General features: G+C 32.5%; 2 protein-coding genes across 2 annotated transcripts; both read right to left on the bottom strand.

The window, feature by feature from the left end:
* Positions 1 to 1,408: 1,408 nt before the first annotated feature.
* Positions 1,409 to 5,898, bottom strand: LOC104114695 (ankyrin repeat domain-containing protein, chloroplastic). The gene is made up of 7 exons (XM_018777160.3): positions 5,018 to 5,898; positions 3,314 to 3,390; positions 3,002 to 3,100; positions 2,738 to 2,836; positions 2,332 to 2,430; positions 2,128 to 2,226; positions 1,409 to 1,862 (listed from the first exon to the last, which is right to left on the bottom strand). The coding sequence occupies exons 1-7, from the start codon at positions 5,793 to 5,795 to the stop codon at positions 1,764 to 1,766; spliced, it is 1,350 nt and encodes a 449-aa protein (XP_018632676.3). The 5' UTR covers positions 5,796 to 5,898; the 3' UTR covers positions 1,409 to 1,763.
* Positions 5,899 to 9,392: 3,494 nt separating this feature from the next.
* On the bottom strand, positions 9,393 to 12,786 carry LOC138905745 (serine/arginine-rich splicing factor SR45a-like). Its single transcript, XM_070194266.1, has 8 exons — positions 12,783 to 12,786; positions 12,438 to 12,481; positions 12,316 to 12,335; positions 11,325 to 11,441; positions 11,085 to 11,184; positions 10,675 to 10,824; positions 9,886 to 9,955; positions 9,393 to 9,799 (listed from the first exon to the last, which is right to left on the bottom strand). The coding sequence occupies exons 1-8, from the start codon at positions 12,784 to 12,786 to the stop codon at positions 9,612 to 9,614; spliced, it is 693 nt and encodes a 230-aa protein (XP_070050367.1). The 3' UTR covers positions 9,393 to 9,611.
* Positions 12,787 to 18,663: the final 5,877 nt, after the last annotated feature.

Genomic DNA, 18,663 nt, shown 5'->3' with positions numbered 1-18,663 from the left:
TAGCCTTATCAAATCAAAACTTTAGATATTTTTGCCTGAAGTTTGGCCTGACTTGCAAAGGCAATCACGCAAACTTCAGTTCATAGTGCAAGGGCAAACTTCAGTTCAATTGTGTATGTCTGAAGTTTGAACTTCAGAATATTTTGCTGAAGTGTAGCCTTATCAAAGCAAAACTTTAGATATTTTTGCCTGAAGTTTGGCCTGACTTGCAAAGGCAATCGGGCAAACTTCAGTTCATAGTAAGGGCAAACCTCAGTTCAATTGTGTATGTCTGAAGTTTGAACTTGAGAATTTTTTTGCCTGAAGTATGGCCTTATTAAAGCAAAACTTCAAAATATTTTCATCGGAAGTTTGGCCTAACTTGCAAAGGTAATCGGGAAAACTTCACTTTATAGTGCAACTTTCTGACAAATTAGTCTGAAATTCTTTAATTTGTAGTGCAAACTTCAAGACAAAATCAGCTTGTTATATTTGAACTTCAGATAGTGCAAACTTCAGACAATTTGTAGTGTAAATTTCCACATCAGTGATGTTTTGAGATTTTGGCAGCAGTTGAAGAGCAATTCTGTGCATAATTTTCAATGATAAAACTGCACAACTGCGATCTTTACTTTTGGTTGGTCAAGGAAAAACGGCCAGCTCAAAATCACTGGCATCCTTTTACACTATTTATCCAAAAGCACAACCTCTTTAAAAAGGGGGAAAAAATAATGGGTTTGGTCAGATCCTAAAAAATAATTGGTTTGGTCAGATCCTAAACTGAACTGGTCTCAGCCTCATCAGAAAAGAAAAGGAAGAAAGGAGCGCATAGGTCAGGAGGAAGAAGAGGAGGCGTCTGAAGTTGTCAAAATTAGGGTATAAGTTAAATAATTTTAATAATATGAGTATAGATTAAATGAGAGCGACCAAACAGGACGCCCCGTACAATTTTTACCTGTGTGACAGGTGGTTCTTTAATACAGCCACATACAAAGAAAGTTAAGATATAAATCTATCTCAAAGGATTTGAGAAAAGAAAATTTTGGTTTTGTGAATGAAACAATTTTTTTTTAGTATCTGCACGACAATAAAAAACAAAGGACGGTGTTATCAAGGCATGCAGACGATCAGTGAGAAGGACAAGAATACAACTAAGTCGAAATTTTCTTTCTTTATTTTTATTCCAAGTTAGAACATTGAGCAACTTTATTTAGTACTTTTACTTGTGCCTTAAAACGGCAAGTAAAGAATTAACATGTTGCATTATACCAGTTAGCCTCTCTTAGTCCCAATCTTCAACAGGAAAATCTGAAGTTTTAAGGAGTACAACATGTGTTTAATTATATCACTCATTCAACTAATCAAATTTGGACGGATTATCCAGCACCTAAGAAAAATCAACTTAAAAGGAAAATCTTCATGTGCTCAATAGAAAAACCTAGGTTATTCTTGTTGATCTCACAAACTTCTTTTGTCACATCAAGTTCTAAACCAAAGAAATATTCTGTAACCCATCGTCTAAGTAACAATATACAGTTCTATTTACACTTGCTATAGTGCACATTCTGTTAGTACAATGTGAACAAATTTAAAAGAGAAGTTTCCTTCTCTAACAGTGTAAGCATAAACATGAATCCGTTTTTAGGGACAATCGAAGGCCCAAGGGTTGTATCAATAACTCTCAGGTGCAACACAAGCGAGAGCCAACAGCAAAGCTGGCGCTTGCAACCCGCTGGCGTTCTGCCAATTTCGCATTTAGCAGCTGCATATTTAGGTAAGACCAACTAATGAACCTTGGGAAGTTGTTTCAATAACTTGATAAGCTCATAGGTCCTTATGTCTCGCCCATAATGGAGGCAAATGTCAAGTGGCGTTAGACCATCCTGCAACAAAACCATGTATGTTTCAATCGCTCTCTCAAATGAAAGCAAAAGCCATGAGATCTTAAAAAGAAAACAAGAAACTAGATCTGAAACCATACTAGAAAATAGTATCATCTCGATTAGCCAACATTCTAAAATAATTCCACATAGGACATGTACATTCTAGATAGACATCAAATGAATACATATAAAGTCCAAGCTATGAGATCGTAAGAAGTAAAAGCAATAAAACAAGAGTTCAAAATTATTATGAAGTAGATTTTACCCTGTTCTTTAGAGTCTTGTCAGCTCCCTTAATTAACAAAAGCCTCACTATATCAGTTCTCCGTGATTGAACAGCCAGATGTAAAGGTGTCCATCCATCCTGAAAGAAGAAGTCCTTCCATGTTCATATAAACCTAGACACGAGCACATAGGAAAACACCCAAAATATATTTCAAGATGACAATCAAGAAGTAGTTGGCCATACATGATCTTGGAGGTTTATATCAACATTATACAAGAGGAGGATTTTTATCATCTGAGTCGACGCCGTTCGAACAGCATAATGCATCAAGGTGGCTCCATCCTGTAATAAGTCAAGAAGATCATATTAGACTAGTAGTGCATCAATGTGGCTCCATCATGTTATAAGTCAAGAAGATCATATTAGACTAATAGCAAATGGCAACACTAACTATCCTAAAGTTTATAAAGGATGGAAATCACATAAGTAATTCTTATGGCTGACGATAAAGCTAATACTGATACATGGCTCAATATGAGACAGAGTTTGGACAAGAGGAGAGAAGAAAAAGAAAAGAATATGGCTGCATGGATGTTGATGAAAAGGAACCAACAAGACGTAATCAAGCATTGTAGAAGCTTTTGCTCACTTTGTCACGTATAAGTGGATTTGCAGATTCTCTTAAAAGAAAGTTGAAAATAGCCTGCTTCTTGCCAAGAATTGCTTTGTGGATAGCTGTCAATCCATCCTGTAAAAAAGAATAAATCACAACTCAGCAGGAGCTAGGAAAAAGAAGACTCTACTTTCATCCTAGGTTATTCGTATAAGAACTTAAAAAATATACTAATAAAAACAGCAAATATGGTGGAGCAGAAAGGACCATTCTACTGGAACTTTGCACAACATTAGGTACCTTGTCTGGAACATTAATATCAACGACGTGCTTCAACAAAGAGGTGAGAAGGTAAAACTCCCCGGAGGCCGCTAGAGTATGTAAGGGCTGCCATTTCGCCTGCAAGGTTTCGATGGAATTCAGCAATCTATCTAAACCTTCTATGCTAAGAGGTTTACTTGCACAAACTGCAATAAAGATTGAAACAAGCTTGTACAGGAAAAGAAAATGTAGAAACAGAGCAGCGTTATATCAGCTTCAACACAAACGATAAGTGACAATAGCCAAGTATAGGAGAAAACATACAAGATGACGTAGAAGGCAGAAACTTACAGAGGTAGCAGGCGCCAAATCAGGAAACCGCTTGTTTAACAGGACCTTTTCTTCTTTACTGAACAACTTACGAGGACCTACACATATTAGTATAAAAAAGTATGATGCCCAAAAGAGGGAACAAATAATATACCATACTTTAATTTAAGGAGAAAAGGAAAAGGAACAAGAGGAACAGATAATATCTGAATCCTATGGCGAAAGGTCATATCAGCTTTCGGGAAAGGTTTGAGATAAAAGGTGTGCACCGCTACTTAATATGTCCAATTTAAGGACAGGGGAAAAGAAAAAAGATCATGCTTCAATATATGCATTAATCAAAAGCAATTAGCACGATAAATTGTATATTCCTGTAAATGTGGATACCAGTAAATAAGAATTAACTTTAAGCAATATAAGCCTGAAAAGAATTTGTGCCTAAGATTTGGAAACAAAAACAAGAGAATGTGGATAGAGGAGTTTCTTCAAAATAAGAGTTTCTCAAAACTTCTTCAGGCTGACAACTACGAGAAGTCAGAAGATTAAGATATAGCAGGGGCCAATAAGAAGATTTACATCTCGTCCAAAATTTCTGACAGTCGCTAAATGCAACAAAGTAATGGCATTAGGAAAAATGCTACAAGTATGAGATAATAACTTCTAAGCAAGCCACAGACATTTACATTAGTACTTCTGCATCAATTTGTCCATACGTATTTTAGTGCTTAGAAACACCAACTATACTTCAACGTATTGGCAGGCTAATGGCTACTAGTGTTTCGAGATTTAACAGTTTCAAACTCTCAACAAATGTGTTAATCGATGCTTATATCATCACTGGCAAACAGTTATATATGTAGTATGAGTAATAACTAATTACTCAGTAGAAGAATGGAAATGTGGTTTAATTTTATATTCTGTATGCTATGACACAAGTCACAACATTTTAATCAATAGTAAGTGGTGCCTTCACGAATATTCAGCATATACTTTTCTTTTTGCATTTCCTATATAATTCAAAAGTCCAAGTCAACAATGCCAAGTTGGAATGAATCAACTCAACTCAATTAACAAGTGTTTGACCCAATGATAAACTCATCATTTAGAAAATTAAAACTCAATTAACTTAGATTAGTTATCAGATGCGTTGCTAGGCTACTCTGTAACGCTCGAACTGTTTATAAAACAATCTTAATATAGTATAAGATTATATACAATTTAGTGGGCAAGTTATTTTCATCAAGGTCTAGAAAAATAACTAAATAAGTACTCCATGCAATATACATTTCGTTCAAAAGGTTAATTGCTTTAATGAGCTGACAGGTAAAAGATCTTAACTCACCCCTCTATCAGTTCAACTCGGAATAGCCCAAATTTAATAATTCTCTGTCCCATTTTACATAATACTATTATGTGGAAAGTCAAACTGTTTTTTCCCTTAACTCAGTCCACTCTACGGTTAAACAGGGACTTGCCCTAGTTTAGTACTCACTTATCCCATGTTATATAACAGTATAACACTATTACTATTTGAATAACCACACACTCTCTTCTTTGACCACGTAAATATATTTATAAATATCAAAACTGAAACTTGTAGTACATTTTTTTCAGAAATGTAAAACATTATTTCCTAAACATTGTGAAACAGATGTCCAAATTGAAACAGGAAAACATAGAAGCTTTGGCTCTAATACTTGAACCTAGTCATAAAGATAACCATACCTTCAGAAGTTTTAGCGGCATTGACTTCATAAATCCCACTATTGAAAAACTCCGTAATATCTTCCAATCCACCACCATAAACGGCTGATCTTGGATTCCTTGGCATTACCCTTTCACTCGAAACCCTCAAAACGGAGCTCTCCTCTTCACTTTCACTCAATTCAGCATTATTCTTATCCCTTTTATTAACCTCCGAAAAATCTGGTTTTTCAAGTATTAGCGGTTTCAATTGCTTCAACTTTTCTTCCCTCGCTTTTAAAAACTCCTCAATGCTATTCCCACTCACATTACCGTTTTCACCAATTGGCCTCAAACCTAGTCTCTTTTTCTCCATGCGTTGCCCGAATTCCAATTGCTGCGCAAGTTTACGCCTTTCCTTTTTCGTAATATTAATTTCCCTCTGAACTTCGACCCATTCTTCCGGAATTAAATTCTCGGATTGAATTTCTGTTTTTTTCTTGTTGTTTTGTGTTTGTAGTTTATTTTCGGGTTTTTGGATAATACAAGGATCTTCGAAAATTCCTTCTTCGAAGACTAAGCAGTCGCCGATTACGTGTTCTTCTTCTTCTTCTTCTTCTTCTTCTTCGACGGGGAATTGGGGTTGATGGGACTGGAAATGGAGAGAATGGGGAAGAATTTGGGACTGAAAAGTCTTTTGGGGAAAAGTTAGGGGTAAGTTGAGGAAATGAAGTTGAGAGAGCTTGTGTAGTGAGGAGGATAAAGCAAATGGGGAAGAGAAGCTTGGAATTCGAGGGTTTAAGATAGCTGTTGGTGACATGGTTTTGCAGAAACAGAGGGTGTATATTAGATGATTAGATGAAGACGAAGCTGGATTTTGTATCTGTATCTGTATCTGTAAGTCGCTCAGATTCTGAAGAAATGGTATAGCATGATTATTATTTATTTTATATTGTTTACCTACTTTATAATTTTATTTTATCATCTATATTTACTTTATAAATTTATTTTAATTATTCACTATTCCACGTTTTAAGAGACTCTAATCTTATACCTTTTCTCTCTCTCCTCTCTTTCTTTTTTCAATCTCTCCCTCTCTCTTCACTGCCCAATTTAATTTTTGAATTTCTCTGCAATTATTATGTTTTAATCCTGATATCAATACCTTACTTAAAATAAGTAGGTTACCGCGCACGTGGGGCCTAAGGCGAAAGTTTAATATGTGGCCTAAACATTTATAGAAATGTTATAGTATATATTTTTATTTAAAATTTATTCTTCTAGAATCTAGCTATTGGTGCCAAGATGGTTTGAATAACCGGATGCATATTTATATTTTTTTTTAAAATAAACAATATGTACAGAGTAAAATGAATAAAATAATAAATAACAAATGAAAATAACACTAGAGAAAGTTAGAATGATATTACCCAATGACTGACTGATTCAAGAAGTTTGAAGACTTTGATTTTAAAATATCTAGTTGGCTTGTTGGAGTTTTGGAGAAAGAAAAAAATCTAATAGAAATAACTAAGAAGATGAGCATGAATAAAGAGGAATGAAGAAGATATGTCTTCTCCAATATGAAGAATGAAATGAAATTGAAATGTTGGATTGGGATTACTTGGGAAGAAGAGTAAAAAATAGAGTTGTCAAATCAAATTAAAGTGATAACTATTTTACTACTATTTTAAGCTTTACTTTATTAATATATATAAAAAAAATTCTTTCTTTTTATATAAAAAGTACAAAAGTAATATATATATATATATATATATATATATATATATATATATATATATATTATTTTTATTTTTATTTTTTTAAAAAAAAAACCTATAAATCTATAAAATATATATTATTCCTAAAAAATGGGGCCCCAAAATTGGGGACCTAAGGCACTTGCCTTACCCCATACACCGTTAGAGCCGGCCCTGTAGGTTACTTACGGTGTTATTAATAGACGGGCTAAAATATCTTGCATTTGGCAATCCATGAGTCTTTCATCGTTATTTCTTATCATTTATTATATTTTTCTTGTAGTGTCTTTCATGAGCACTATAAAGTCATTACTCTCAACTTTTACTGAAATGATCGCTTAAAAATAAAGCTTTCATTCTATTATTAGCCACAAAAGTGTTGACACAAGCAAGAAATGAAATGTGTGTATAATTATACATGTTTGTCAGATTGGCAAGTTCATACACACATTAATTCGATTGGAACATATATATATATATATATATATATATATATAGTTCGATTAGAATACGGACAAATATATTGGAATATGAATATATTTTAGTAACTTTTCAAATGAAATTTCATCTGAAACTTTGGAATCTGCTCTTGGAATGGAGAACTTAATTACTGAAAAAATGGAGAACCTACCTATTGAAAAGAAGAATTATAGGGATAGAAGTGATAGTAGTAAGTTTGCCTTTTTTAATATGTGTAATCTTAGGAATACTCCTATTTTTCAGTCTTAGTGTTTCCAACCTTGCAAAGGGGTTGGTACGTTATAGATATAGAGCGTAAATTTTTTGGACATCTGGTATAATTTCTAATTTTGGGGTAATTCTAGAAAGTAGGTCTTATAAATGGGTATATCATGAAATTTTCACTAAAAATTTATAAGGGAAAAGACTTTAGAAAGCTAATCTGTTCACGGGTTTGACTTATGTTGAATTTCATATGTGTGGTAATAGAATTAACAAAGAATATCCAATCTCATAAATAGGTAAAGGTGGTGTCTGCTATTTGCTCTGGAAAAAGCTGCTGTAAGACCATATTATACTTCGTGATGTAATTCGATGTTTGCTACTAATATGAATGTTAAGCATATGTCAAGATGAAGGGTCAAATTCAAGGATAAGACAGCTTCAACGTAGAAAAAGGTAATGTATAGATAAACTTCAGATATATGCGTTTGAAGTTAGGCTTTAATAAGCTTACTTCAGACGTTCAGAGTTTGGCCTTGCCAAGGCCACGTTTTTAGTTAAAATTGTTTGAAGTTTAGCCTTGTCAATGTCACAACTTCATTCAAAAATATTCGAAGTTGGCTTTGTGCAATCCAGGCTAAACTTTAGGTAAAAATGTACTATAAAGTGTGTCCTTGCCAAGGCCACACTTCAAAGCAAGCCCGCACTTCAGATGCGAATTTTTGGATCTTTAGTTGTGTACGGCTAAATTGTGTTTCAAAGTTGGTAAATTTATAAATTTTTATGCAATGCGAGTATGACTTCATGGTGGTTTTAAAATCGGGTATATATTCACACTTACCTCGCAGAGAAATACTAGTGAAAAATACAGCTACTCGGTAACGATAATTTAGATAGTAAAAAATAACAAGTACTCAGTAAAATAATAAACACTATATTATGATAAAAAGACGGGGCCCTTTATGTAGAGAACTTAAACCTAAGCAGTTAAGACTTCCTCCCGATCTTGGCCCTGGGTCCGTGGACTTCTTGGAATGGTCAATTCTATGAAGGTGTGTATATACCTAGTTAGAGTATCTCGTTTGGTATGCTCAATAATCAGTTCACCCTCTATTGAATCTTGATTTGATGGTCCAGACCTCTTGGAAGATTATATGAAAATCCTCATCTTTGTAGAAAAACCATTCATATAAGTCTAATACTCCTAACAGATACATTTTATATCTAAGAGCTCCTTTCTCTTTCATTTTATGTAGTTCACAGACAAGTGTTGAACGTCCAATTAGAAACAAGGAACTCAAGGTCTAAAGTCTGAAGTTAGGCTCTTGCAGTTCAAACTTGAAATTTGAAGATTAACTCCAGCTATTCTTTAAATAGCGGTGCTAAAAATGACTATTCGTGCACTTGCCCTGGGATATTGCTTGTTTAATGATATGTCCAACATGGAAGAAGATTACTCCGACACTGGTGACTCACATATCTGCTTACTATTTTCTTTGATAAGATAGTATCCGAATTTGAACCCCTCCATATTTCACTTCCATTGGGAGTCATATATCTTCTACCTAAAAATACAAATGCTAAATCGACCTATAGAACGTTGCCCCTATAGTGGGCATTTCATAGCGTTTAGAGATCAAGAAATACCCCTGAGAAAAGGAAAAGATGTTTCACGAATCTTTGAACAAATCAAGGAATCAGGAAGAAGAGAAACAAAGCAAAAGCCACAAAAGAACTAGCCAAAATCATCTCCGAGTCCAAAAAACAAGTTGTGGTATACTTATTCCAGGACCATACTACGTTCCGTTCATGCAAAACTACAAGAATTCCCTCTTGGTCATTGCTAGCATATCATAACACGGCCTACAAATCATTTATTCGAGCAAAATGATAATTTCATCTTGAAAAAAAGCAAACTAATATATAAGAGGACAAGAATCGAAAATTTCATCGGACCATAATTTCAGCATCAGCACTAGAACTAAATTTTCCACGGTTTGTGATTTCATATTGTTCAGTTTGCAAACAAAGGTAAAAGTTAAAAGTTAGCTCTACATAAGCACAATGAACAAACACACCAAACATTCATTCATTAATAGCATAATACTTCTTCCCACTCTAGACACACCAAAATACAAAGATCCTCGGTAGCAGTTTTCCATTGCATCTATGAATTCATAGGACTTAAGAAGCTCCTATCTTGGACCACGAGCATAGCTCCTTTCATAAGGAGAATACGACCTAGAACGCTCCCTTCTTGACCTTCCCCCATAAGGTGAGCGCCTAGGAGAATAATCTCGTCTGCTTCTATATGGTGAATGCCTTGGAGATCTTCGGTACCCATAGTCCTCACGGTCTCTATATCTACCACGGTCACCACGACCTTTGAACAAAGCAACTGGTAGTTAAGAACTTCCGCAATTACTCTGAATATGCAATACAAACTTGTACAAAAATAGGAACACTCACCTTCACCCCTTGCGTTCTTAAGCCCGAGATAGTGACCAGGTGTAGGAGTCCTTGCACGTTTCCGTCGAGACTGAAAAATATATAATGCTTCAGTATGGGAAATCTGAACAAAATGCACATTTACATCCAGAAGAAATAGGATATATCTAGACCAAACAATGTAGTCCTTGTTGTAATAAAGAATCAACACAACATTCTCTCATCTGGGCAACGAAATCAGATTCATTTACTTTCCCTTCCATACTTGTACTTGGTAAAGAGGTGGCACAAGCACATGACAATACTATCTTAGTTGTGTAATAGAGCAGGTTAGTTATTTAAACATGTTTTACCACAGGAAGAAAAGATGGAAGATTGAAACCAATGTCAGGTATGCGATACCATAAAAGCTTGATTAGATTGTTGATAATGACCGTTGATTAGTTGAGAGTTGAAAGTATTTGCCGAGGTAATGCCAAGTATGCGATAGCATAAAAGCCTGTTTAGATTGTTGATAATGACCGATGATTAGTTGGGAGTTGAAAGTATTTGCTGAGGTTGTATAGTTGTTGGGCAATATAGTTGCTAAGTTTAGTTGATCAGATGCATGTGAAAAGCTGTTTTAGCAGGCCATTGATCAAGCTGAGTGAATATAATGTTGCAAGGGAAGAACTGGTCATCTTTGATTGCTGCCAACAAAGCTGACGCAATGTCTTCTGAATATAACCAGAGAAACCTCCAAGTTAAGAAAACAGATATGCAATCAAATAGGAAGCACATAGTTCACCACTCAGAGTACAAGTAACCAACCTTTTCCACTGTTATGTAACGGCCTTCAAGAACTGACTGATTCAGGTGTTTAATGCAGCGATTAGCATCTTCAAGAGAATCCATCGTTATAAAAGCAAAACCACGAGAAATCCGAGAGCGTGGTTCCACGACAAGAAAAATTGATTTCACCTAGTCAAAAAAATGTAGAGAAAATTCTAAAGCAATTGAAGAAATTGATAATGGTACAAATGGTAAGCTATTCTGATCAAAAGGCCACCGATGATCAATCTGTTGGTGTACATATTAACGAGACTCTACTCACGGATAACACAATACTCATGGTTTTGGAGGACAAAAATCTTTCCGTGTGCCAGGAAGAGCTGGAGGAGAGGGAACTGGATAAGGAATAAGAAAATAACTTGGTGATACACATACTAATAATAACCAACCTTTCCCTCCTTTGAGAAATGTTCCTCCAGGTCCCTTTCCGTCACCCTTGTAGATAAACCAGTCACGTAAAGTGTGTTTCCAGGATTAGAAACTTCTTCCCTGAATAAGTCATAGAGGATAAGATAAGCAGCTTCAAAAACAAGCCATCAACACACACTAGAGCATAAGTTCCAGGTTATATGCACGTATCTCTACAATAAGAAATACTAAGGCAGAGTAGAGCTAAAGTTCCAACAGACCTTCCACGACTTCTTGACCTTGATCTGGACCTGGATCTTCCCCTTGGCCTAGAATATGATCCAGGTGGGGATCTAGACCTTGAGTTTTCTTCCCAAGGAGAAGGAGAGCGCGAATACCTATTCCATAAACAGATAAATGGAAAAAAAGTTAAAACAACATATTAAAAGGATACTTCAAATAATGGAGTCATTTTTTTTGCATGTAAGACTTTCATATAAAACATAAAGGAACCTTCAATGGAGCCATCTTTTGCATTAAAACATTAATATTGCTTGCTTTATACTCCAAGAAATTGCAGGTCTTCCGACACAAGTTCCGTTGTGTGATTTTAGGTCTTATCTTTTAAAACTTCACTCATATGGTTTCACACCTACAAACCGGTGCAACTTTAGGTCAACCATTCTCTCAGTTTAACCTCTATGTGTCCTATTTGCACCTTCTACTATACGTGATTATGTTTAATCTTGTATGACTGCACATTCATCTTAACATTCACAATCTTGTATGACTGCACATTCATCTTAACATTCACATTTCTACGATACTCATCTTGTGTATATGTTAGAGCTTCAGAGGCCCAACATTCACTCCGACATAGCATTGTTGATCTCACAACTATTCTATAGAACTTTGCCATTCAAGTTGGTAAACATAAGAATAATGTTTACAAAATGCAGTTAAGTGAAAAATATAAAGTAAAAAATAATGTCAATTAGCAATAATCTGAATGTCTATTTTCTTAGTCAAAATTGAAACCATAATCATCCAAAAGCTTATTCAAATGGTCTCAACTACATATATTCCTCCTATATATCACATAACCAAATAGATCTACCTCTCACTAGAGTCACAGACAAGTAAACACAAAACATCATATCAAAAACCCTAGCGTACAACAAATAAATGCAAGTACCAATTTCTAAGAGCAAGATGCTTCAACATAAAAATAAAAAGACATATGGGGAATTGGTAACAGAAAAAAAGCCGAACCTTTTGCGAGGAGAATCAGCCTGCAAAGAATCAAGAATATGTTCAATTAGTTGAATTGGCAATAATAATCAGAGAAGAATGGATTAAGGCAATTTCTCTCTAAAACACACAAAGACACATACTGATACACGCAAGAGATGAATCGCAGGTAGGATCAGAGAGAGCTCTTACCATTTCCCAGGAGACGAGAAAACCCTAAATCGCCAAAAGGGGTAGAAAGGGAAAGCGATGTAATGTGGCAGTTATAGAAAATTAGGTGAACACCTTAAATTACATTTATACCCCAAGGCTTTTGTATAAATTACATATATTCCGTAAGCATTTGCCTTAACCCGCCTTATGTTTCTCATTGTTGAGAGTGAGCACAAGTAAAAACTTCATCTAGAAATTGACGTGCAACAACAACAATAATTCAATATAATTTTATTAGTAGAGTCTGAAAAAGGTAATTTATACACAGATCTTACCCATATCTTTGGGTAAAGAGGCTGTTTCCGATAAACCTTCAATTCCCTCCCTTCAAGAAATCTCCATCTTGCTCTTGGGGTGACTCGAATTCACAACCTCTTGGTTGAAAGTGGAGGGTGCTCACCACTAGAGCAACTCACTCTTGTCAAAGGGTAGGGTCCCAGACCCCACTAGTGGATGCTCACCAGAAATTGACATGGTTTTTTATAATTGGCATAGTCGTTCAAAGCACAACTATATATCTATAGTCTAAAATTTTCTTCTTGGAAGTTCTTTCTTTTTTTAATTTATTTCAAGGTTGGACGTGGTACTTTTTTTTTGTAAACTAGTCTTAGGGTACGCACAGTGACAAAACTAAAAAAATTTTCAAGGGTGTTCAAATTTAAAAGCAATAAAAAAAATTCGATAAAGGGTGTTCAGTATGTGTTATAAACCTCTAAAACGAAATATTTTACCTATGTACACAGTATAATTTTTTGACGAAGGGTGGTCAACTGATCATGTGGCTTCGTCACTCGGTACGCGCTTTGCGCGTGTATCCTATATCAATAAAGTATACTATTTCAAAAAATTACCAAAAACATAATAAACAATGTGTTTGACTTTAAAATAAAAATTAACAAAAAATGTATAAATTCTTGGAAATGATGACTACTAAATATTTTATTTAGCCGGCTCAATGAAAAAAGAATTCCTTTCATAAAAGTTCTTAGATGCCTTATTGTAGTTTCTAAGGATTTTTATAGAAATATCTTATAAAAAATATTATTATTTGTATGACCTAATGCAAAAATAAACAAAAAAAAAAGTATGCAAATATTATTATCGATAAAGATTTGTCAAATAAGATAAATTTAAAAAAATTAATTTCTTTGCCATTTTTTGGGAATGAAGAGGTTGGTGTTAAATGTAAAGTCTAAATGACTTATATTTTTTACAGGAAATAATTTAATATAAGAGAAGTGGAGTTGCCATTTGTAAATATTAATAACAATAACAACAATAATCTATATTATAATAAAAGTATGAATACAATGTCGGTTTACAAAAATAACCTTATAATATTAAGCATAATAACTCATGATAAAAGGACATAACCGGAATTCTAGATATTAGCCTTATAATACTATTAGTTTTAGAATATAATACTACACATTAGTAATCCTACATGATTACCTTTAGGAATCCTATTAGTATAATTACTTTCGGGTTGTTTAATTCATATAAAATTGAACAAGTAAATATCTTTAGTCATATAATCCTATTACTTTAGGATATACTTCTTAAAAATTTCTATTACTAATTTAATTTGAAAACGTATTATAATGTCCTATTACTAATTTAATTTGAGAATGTATTATATTGTCCAAATCTATTTAGAAAAAATGAGAGCCTATATTATTATAAAATTATAAATATAATATTAATATATCAAAATAGCCCTAAAATATGAAACAAAAGAACTCACAGGGAAATGACATTACTGCAATAACCTATTTTTTGGACTATAATACCTTCTATGCTAATTTTTAATATTTAAGATTTTAAATTAATAAAACTTTGTCTATTAAATTCCCATTAAAAATATGTAGGAAGTTTTAATAAAATCAATTTTATAAGAATCATTCGTATTGGCAATATATTACCACTACATAGTGTCCAATACAAAGAAAAAATAAAAATAATATTAAATAGACTGCATAAAGAGTTAAAATTAAGAAAATAATATCCCCACGATAATATAATTTATTTTATATTTGAACTATTTTTTTACTCAAATAATATTTTTAATCAATTTTTCGTGTAATATTAAAAAATACTCAATTATTAAACAATAACTAAGAAAATATTTAAGAATATAAATGTGCGAGAAAGAGAAAAAAAAGTTGGTAAGAGCCAATACCACTAATGATTCTTCAATCATAAAGATCTAAAAGTGTAATATCGTATCAATCTTTTACTCTTTGAAAATAAAATTTATGGTGGATAAAATTATAATTAAAATTAAATATTCAAAACAAGAGATGAACTAATATTAAGATTTGAATCAACATAGAATAAATTATTTTTTATGTTAAAATCAAATAATTAAATCTTTTAATTAATTATTTAGCAAAAGAATCTAATTCAATTATTTCTTAAATTCATCATATGAGTAAAATTCTTATTCAAGTTAAAAAAAATCTTAGGGTATATAAATTTATTCCATAAAAAAGAGCTTTAGAACACAAAGTAAAAAGGTAGTATATTATTAAGAATCAAAATTCTATACAAGTGTCTGAGGAAGCACAATCAAAGTTATATCCTAAACAAGAACAAGCTTTCAAGACTATATTATAAAGAGTCGACTCTGGTATAACGGAATTATTCTTTGTAGATGCCTCCGGCGGAATCGAAATAATATTTCAATGTCATAAATTACTTGCAAGTATCATATCAAGAGGCATGACACTGTTAGCAATAATAGCAAGTGGTGTACCAACAACGATTTTATTGTGAAGCCACCCACTTTAGATTTGATATACCTCTTCAAACAACTTAAATAACCATCACAAATATATCAAAGCAGAACAATTGTGCTAAATTTATAAGGAAAGCAAAATCAACAATATGGGATGAAGTATTTATGGCTAAGTGTCAAACGATCGAAATAATTGCCCGGAGTTCTAGAGATATATTGGATATTAATGAACTATATGTGAAAAATTAATGGTTTGGGAGGTGATTTCTGTCAAGTGGTACCAGTAGTTCCAAAATCGACAAAAATCGAGACTTTAAAAGCTAGCTTGCCAAAGTTATACTCTGGCCTCAAACGAAAAAGATTCAACTCACAAGAAATATAAAGTAAGAACAGATCCAGTATCCAGTGTCTTCTTATGCAAATCGCATGATAGAATTAAAAAATAATCTTAGCTAGCAGAAATGAATATGTTGATCAACTAAATAAAAGGTTGATTGTAAAATTTTATAGTAAAAACAAAATATTTTTTAGTTTTTGACTCAGCAGAAAATGATACCAATAATTACTACAAAGAAGAATACTTAAATACTTTAATATCAAATGGTATTCTACCATACATGTTTGTTGTCAAGTTTTTTATTTCTTACGTATGTTAGAGTCACGGTATATATAATAGACTAAGTTAAAATTGATCTTCCATTATATATAGGTTAATTTTGAAGAAAAATTATGTCCGTCATGCTACTGAAAAACTTAGATAAGCTGAATAACTTATGTAATAGCACATATATGGTATATAGAAATTTTGACAATAACGTCATAGATGCAAAAATTATGATATTGGCTAATGTGCTACTAAGTATATTCGTATCCCTCAATTCAACTTTCGTCTTACGAAACTAAGGAATATCATTTTAAATTTGTGTGAAAATAATTTTTAATATGTTTATGTTTTGCACTAATAAATAAAGCACAAGGACAAACATCATAAATATTGGACTATATTTATCGCAATATGTTTTCATGCACGAACAACTGTATGTTACACTTTCAAGAGGGATATCAAGATCGACAACAAGAGTTCTGGTTAAGACAGAGCAACCAACGCATTATGAGGAAACATACACAAAAATTGATTGTCCACAAAGAAGTGTTCGTTAAGATACCATCACATTAAATATTTTTAAACTATAATATATAGTTATCTAACTAACTTGACAAAATTGATCGTTTGTGTAAGTTTTGATGATGTCCTTTTTATTTTAAATTCATGTATGCATTTAGATGATTGTTATTTTATTATACATAAAATTTCTCTCATTAATTAAATTTTATTGTTCCTTCATATAAATAAATGTTTAAATCATCACGTGTCATTATTAACGTACAACGCACGTTCATAGTTACTAGTAATATAAAAAATAACAGTTCATTCACAATATAGTTTGTATTCTTTTGTTTCCTCCTTATTGCTTCAAGTTTTACATTCATGCTTTTATAATAAGTAGTCTTTATGTTCGCATGTTGCACAAATATCTTGTATCAAATATTACCAAAAGCTATTGTCAATAACAAGAATTGTAAAAATTATATTGGATAGAATTGTAAAGTTGGATTGTTAATTTTGCATGATAAGCTTGTTAAATTGTATCAGAGTGCAATCTTGCCCTGACGAAGAATTGACAAAACTTGGAGTCTACAAGAATTCAAATACTTTTACCTTTTTGGACATTAATCTTAAAGATATGATTTAAAATTTTGAAAGGCATAAAAATCGATTAATATTTTAAGAATATTTTTAATATTTAGTGTGAATTTATAATAATATAGATATAGATAGAATGATAGATAGATATAAATATAGATATAGATAGATAGATAAATAATAAATAATTTTCTTCCACTCATTTGTCATGATTATTCTCAATATTGAAGCTGATACAGAAATCCAAATTTCTATGCATTATTTTCCACAATCTTAGAAATCCTAATTGTCAATTTTTTTTAAACCTAATCGTTCAATTAGAGAAGCTGTATATATAAAAAAAAAAAAAAAATGTTGAGACAAATAATTATAAAACCCCTATCAAACTCCGAATAGAATAAGAAAATCAGAAGTCACAACTCTCACTTTTTTTTTTTGCTTGCATCACTAGTAACTCGCTTGAATTCGCCCATGCTCAAAGAAGAGATGAGACATTGTTCCTTTGTATTCATTCGACATACACTAGCATTTTGTTAGCGACCAACTTATAGCGACAGAGTTAAAATCCCGTCCCTAAAAGTACACCTATTGCAGATTTTCTTCTGGTCCCTAATCCTCATTTTTGGTTTCTAAACTAACAAAGGGTGCAAAACCCGATCGCTGAAAGGATAAAGACCCGGTCCCTATAATTTGCACCAATATTAAACAAATTCTATTAATTAAACCTCCCCCAAGTCCCTTCGGGACATCTGAAAGACAATTAGACCCCCCCTCCCCCTCCCCCTCCCCCTTCTAGTTTTCCCCAAAATGAAATCCTAACAAATCCTTGTTCCAAATTTTTCTGAAAGTTTGAGCCCATTTGGATTAGCTGATTTGAAGTAGCTGATAAGCATTAGGTGTTAAAAAGTATTTTTAAGTGCTCAAACTGATTTAATAAATAAACAGTTACGTGTTTGGATACAAGTGCCGAAATTGATAATAACCTGCTGCAATATTTGATAAAAAATTGTTGATAAGCTCTTTTCTGTTAAAATGACTTAAATAACCTTATAATTGTTTACACTTATAAGGGCATAATTTTTTTAAAATTTTAGATTCTGGATCGATTCAAATACAAAATATTCTATCTGTCATTTTATTTTAAATACAATTGTGCTTAGATAAGATAATTTTATGATAAATATAATTTATTTTATGATAAGCATATAATCATAAGTTATAATAATTAATAAATTGACAAAAGTTTCTCCGTAAAAAACAAACCTAAATAGGACAAAGTATTTGAAGAGAAACAAACATTGTCTTCATCACCACAACACTTAGAAAGTAATACACCAAAAAATTGATATGCCCTCATTTATTACATGCAGTTCAAAGATTAATACACAACTACATTGATACAAATATGCAAAGGAATAGATGATTCAGTTATTTTAAATAGTTAATGAGAATTGCAGACTTGAAGAGAGGGGTAGGTTGAAAAAAATACTTGAGGCAATGATTATGAATGTAGGAGTTTTGTTCTAAAAAGGAATATTTTAAGGATAAAATAGTAAAAATATTGGTCAAACTTAAAGTGCTTATAAGCTAAAAATTTATAAACTGGAGGTGATCAGCTTATGGCTTTTGACTTATTTTTTGATAAGTACTTTTAACTTTACCAAAGGCGTAAATAAGCCGAAAAATGGTTATAAGATAGTTTGACGAGGCTTAG

Source organism: Nicotiana tomentosiformis, chromosome 2 (genome assembly GCF_000390325.3).
Source record: "Nicotiana tomentosiformis chromosome 2, ASM39032v3, whole genome shotgun sequence".
Taxonomy (NCBI): domain Eukaryota; kingdom Viridiplantae; phylum Streptophyta; class Magnoliopsida; order Solanales; family Solanaceae; genus Nicotiana; species Nicotiana tomentosiformis.
This window is presented reverse-complemented; position numbering and strand designations above follow the sequence as displayed.

Bases quoted from the DNA above. Each gene is read 5' to 3' on its own strand.
- LOC104114695 (XM_018777160.3), bottom strand. From the start codon at position 5,795: ATGTCACCAACAGCTATCTTAAACCCTCGAATTCCAAGCTTCTCTTCC. The intron at 2,431-2,737 runs GTGAGCAAAAGC...GACTTATTACAG, and splicing joins ATCCACTTATACGTGACAAA to GATGGAGCCACCTTGATGCA. The intron at 2,227-2,331 runs GTATGGCCAACT...TTCTTCTTTCAG, and splicing joins ATATAAACCTCCAAGATCAT to GATGGATGGACACCTTTACA.
- LOC138905745 (XM_070194266.1), bottom strand. The intron at 12,336-12,437 runs GTATGTGTCTTT...GATTCTTTGCAG, and splicing joins TTCATCTCTTGCGTGTATCA to GCTGATTCTCCTCGCAAAAG. The intron at 9,800-9,885 runs GTGAGTGTTCCT...CTTTGTTCAAAG, and splicing joins TAAGAACGCAAGGGGTGAAG to GTCGTGGTGACCGTGGTAGA.